General features: G+C 38.2%; 1 protein-coding gene across 1 annotated transcript; it reads left to right on the forward strand.

Moving 5' to 3' along the window:
• The first annotated feature begins 1615 nt into the window (after positions 1-1615).
• LOC147853770 (uncharacterized) lies at positions 1616-2861 on the forward strand. The gene has a single exon (XM_087331842.1). It carries the CDS (start codon positions 1834-1836, stop codon positions 2473-2475), a length of 642 nt encoding a protein of 213 aa, XP_087187968.1. The 5' UTR covers positions 1616-1833; the 3' UTR covers positions 2476-2861.
• Positions 2862-4304: the final 1443 nt, after the last annotated feature.

Below are 4304 nucleotides of genomic sequence, written 5' to 3' on the forward strand. Positions count from 1 at the left end.
ACAATAAATCAAACCATTATTGGTCATGTTAGTATTTCCAAATATGGGTTGCATAATGTGTTGTATGCTATAGATTGAGTCATTAGATCACAACATGTCTTCTCACTTAATGGGAATTAGGGGGGAAAGGATGCATAAGTCAACCGTGGGAACAATTTGTTGTGGCGTTCTCAATGTCTGTATGGGGTTTACCCTAATTTTATATTGCAATTAGGATTAATAGACAATGGAACTCCAACAATTATATTTGTAAGACTACGGATGTAGGATTGCATATACATGACATGAGAAACCTAAATGCCTAGAGGTCTATGGCGCAAGCTTTCACACCATTTTAAAACACAATAGAAATGTTTGACCCTGACATTCAAACTTGACAATATTTGTGTCACATTTCCACACGAACTATGATGTATTGCAAATTGCATATATAGAAAGCTCATATCCCAAAAGCTTGGGGCTCAATTCTGTCCACCTCACCATTGCGCAATTTCACTAAATTTAAAACATCTTTTGGGATTTAAATCGTTTTATGTCAATCAACAAGGATATGCTTCCATAACAAAATTGTCTAAGTCTACATACCTCGAGTACTTGGGCTTCAACTAATGCACCATGTTGGCATTTGGTTTTAGTACACATGCCTCTTGGAGCCATAGTAGATAACTTAATACCACACACGAAGTCGATGCCAAGATCACGTTTACTTAGAGACAATTGAGACTCTAGTACACATGCCTCTTTGGGAGCCACGATAAGAAACTTAATACCACACAAGAAGTCTACACCAAATGTATGTTTACTCATCGACATTTGAGAAGGTTAATGACTTCGTGGAAAGCACACACAACATTTGTTTCGATCAATATATATATATATATATATATATATATATATATATATATATATATCCCTATATGATAGATAGCTCAAGTACGAAATTAAATCTAGTAACCCATTGCAATTTGAAAGACATTGTATATAAAGTTGCAGCAATCACAACTATCATGCACATGGCATGTTAAAAACTCTTCTACTGTTTGCAAAATGCCATGTGCATGATAGAGGTGTCGTGATTTACGAACGGGGGAAGGTGAATCGGTAAAGTTCCAACAAATGGTCGCAGAACCTCACGTCTGATGAAAAGGAAACCTGATGGAGACCAACACCACCTGTTCCAACACTAACACCAACCCTAACACTTGATTGGGGGTGGGGAGGTTTTCGCATGTCATGGAAACTACTACCCCACATGCGGCACGCACGTAGGAACGAAACATGTCATGGAGATTTGAGTACCTCTTGCTACTTTGACATTAAATGCATGCTATTAAACATGATGGAAATCTTTGGTTTCACATTAGAGAGAGATAGAGAGAAAGAGAGGGATGGATGGAGGAGTGGGGGGTCAACAAAATGAAGGTAAAACCAAAAAACAATGTGTCCTAGAGAAGAAAACAAGAAAATAGTAGAACCATATTTATGTATTTCACTGAAGTAAATTTTACAAAGGACAAGAGGAGATGGTATATATATATATATATATATATATGTATGTATGTATATGAGCTGAGCTGGCTCCTCTGTTTTTCTCAAGAGTGGTGGGCTATGGCTATGGCTAGGGCTATGGCTATGGCTATGGCTAGGGCTATGGCTATGGCTTGATTTGAGCTTGGTCTTGAGAAAACCAAAATGTGGGTTTTCTTCAGAGGGATGAAAAACATTGTGGGCTCTCATTTCCAGCCATGAATATTGCTGTTGTCTGAGCTTCTTGGCCTGAAAGAAGAAGAAGAAGAAGAAGAAGAAGAAGAAGAAGAAGAGGAAACAGAGGATATGGAAGCTAGTAGAAAGAGAGAGGTAGAGACAACCCAAGCCCAGAAGCTGTCCCCTGCAAGTGAGACCACGGTATTATATGTGGATAGTGACCAAGAGCCCTCAGAGAGGACCCCTGCCTTTGTGTCCAGAGAAACAGCCTTACAAGCCCTGAACACCATAGTCCAAGTTCACTTCGAGAAGACCTTAGAGAAGAAGAGGTCAGTGGATCTGCAGAAGAAGGAGCTATGGAAGATGTTCCAATTCTTCTTCCTCTTCTTGTCACTTGTCTTTGCAAGTGTGGTGAATTCCTCATCTAGGCTCCAATGTAGGCATGTATGGATGCCCATCCTTCTATGTGGCCTTGGCCATGCCATCTTCTATGTGGCCATGGCACAAACCTTGAGATGTATCAATGGGTTTAAGTACCAAAGAAGGTGTCATAAGTTGACACTTGGCTTGGCGACGGAGAAGCTCAAAAGACTTAAGGTGAGCCCCGGGGGGGACAATGTCCCCGAAGATGAATTCGAGGTGAGGTACCAAGAACCCGATGATTCCTACTTCAACAAATTCAAGAGGAAATGGGCACTCTTTGCCACATTCCTATTGCTCACATTCTTTGTGATGTTAGCCTCCCCGATCATGCTCTTATGTATTATGTAACCGTAATTCGCGAACAAAAGAGAGACAAAATGAAGAACGGAAAGCGGAAAAATGCAGCATTCCCTCGATCGTGTAAGCTTGTCATTGGTTTCCTCGACCAAAACCAAGATATATATATATATATTTGCCCCCGAGGGCTAAATCTTCACTCCATCTTATGAAATGTATCGTCATGTGAGGATAATTTGGAGCTCAATTCATGTGCACTCTCTGCCTGTCATTGTATGTATATGATCGTCTGGAGTGTGCTACATACAATCAATCCATCGTTTCTCTTGGTGAAGCTTCTGTTGTGTATGCTTTTCATCATCTTATTACACACACAAATCCATAGATGCATAAACGTATCAAATTTTATAACATCAATGTAATGTTGTGTTCACACCTATTCTCATTGCCACACATAAACACGTGGTTTGGATTATAGCGATTGAACGAAGCAATCCTAGACCTAGTAGGTACTCATCTAGATTTTGGTATTGGAGAGGCAATGTCAAACATAATGGGTAGCACCTATCCATGATCCTCCCAATGAAGCTCATCTCAATGCCGGTTTCAGATACACATTTCTCTATGAAATGTTGCAGGTCAAGAAAGTGGTGTACTACATAGTTGGTTGACCATTGATAGTACTCAGTAACTACCAAGGAGCTCTCCCAAATGATTAAATTGTTGCTTGTAAAAAGGCAAGGAGAATGGTGAGAACGTCTCTATAAATCTATGTAGCCTACTTTGTTTGTATCATGCACGACCATTTTGAATAGGCTTGACCTTCATGCATTAATTTAAGACTTGGTATTATCAATGGGTTCTTGAGAATAGTGTGTTAACACACTTCTTTCGATCAATATTCAAATAAGATCAAGTATGATTGTTTTAAAGTTTTGACAAGACTCCGGTTTTTGAGAACTCTTGTAAATTATGTATGTAAGTCATAGTGTGATGCATATGAATGGATAGGGTCATGACAATTTTATATATTTCCTCTCCATTAGAATGTGTTACTTGTGAATTTTTGTGAAAGTGGTGTTGAAGCAAGCATGCGTTAACATGTATAATGTTTTAAACAATGAAACATAGTTAGAATCGATGCCTAAGTTGCTCATCTCCTTCTTAATAGCTCGTTCATATAAAAAGCCCCAAGAGGGATCTAAACTTGTTACATTTATTGTTCAATCCAAAACCAGGCAAACTTTGCTTGTCAACCATAAACTTGTTCTCACGTTACAGAAGAAGCAAACATAAAATTGATATTGAAATGTATCTACAATGTTAAACCACTTCAATTACAACTACCAAAAATCTTGAACAGTTGAACTTTATATATGAGGCTCAATCTTCATACGTGAAAATTTTGAATCATCTCTTTACAACTCAAATTTGTGAGTTTGTACACTAAATCTATGACATACACAACGTGAAAGCTCTAAGTTAATTTGCACATGATGTTGTTAGAAAGATTTATAACTATATAATTCTCCACTAACATGTAGCATAAGATCCAACATACTTATTTTGCAATTGTATAGGATGTCATTCACCATCAAAATGCAACAAAATTCAAGCACGTCTTGCTACTTGGTGAAATCATACCAAAATGAGAGGAACATTGGATTTTGTGTCCCTCTTTGAAGTACAAGGCACGTTGTTTTGGCCACTTGCAAAGAAAAGTGAGCCTATCAATGGATCATTTGGAGTTGAGGATTGACTCAATATCAAAAGTTGTTGGGGAACTAAGATTGCGGAAATAAGTATTTAAAGAGAAATATAGTTGTTGAAATCTAAAACTCAACCTAATGTAGATTTGGGGAGGGCATAAAAAGGCGAGC

The sequence above is a fragment of the Azolla caroliniana genome, unplaced genomic scaffold, assembly GCF_043228905.1.
Source record: "Azolla caroliniana isolate FFs.n. ecotype wild unplaced genomic scaffold, voAzoCaro1.0.p SCAF_16, whole genome shotgun sequence".
In the NCBI taxonomy this organism is placed as follows: domain Eukaryota; kingdom Viridiplantae; phylum Streptophyta; class Polypodiopsida; order Salviniales; family Salviniaceae; genus Azolla; species Azolla caroliniana.

Bases quoted from the DNA above. Each gene is read 5' to 3' on its own strand.
- LOC147853770 (XM_087331842.1), top strand. From the start codon at position 1,834: ATGGAAGCTAGTAGAAAGAGAGAGGTAGAGACAACCCAAGCCCAGAAG.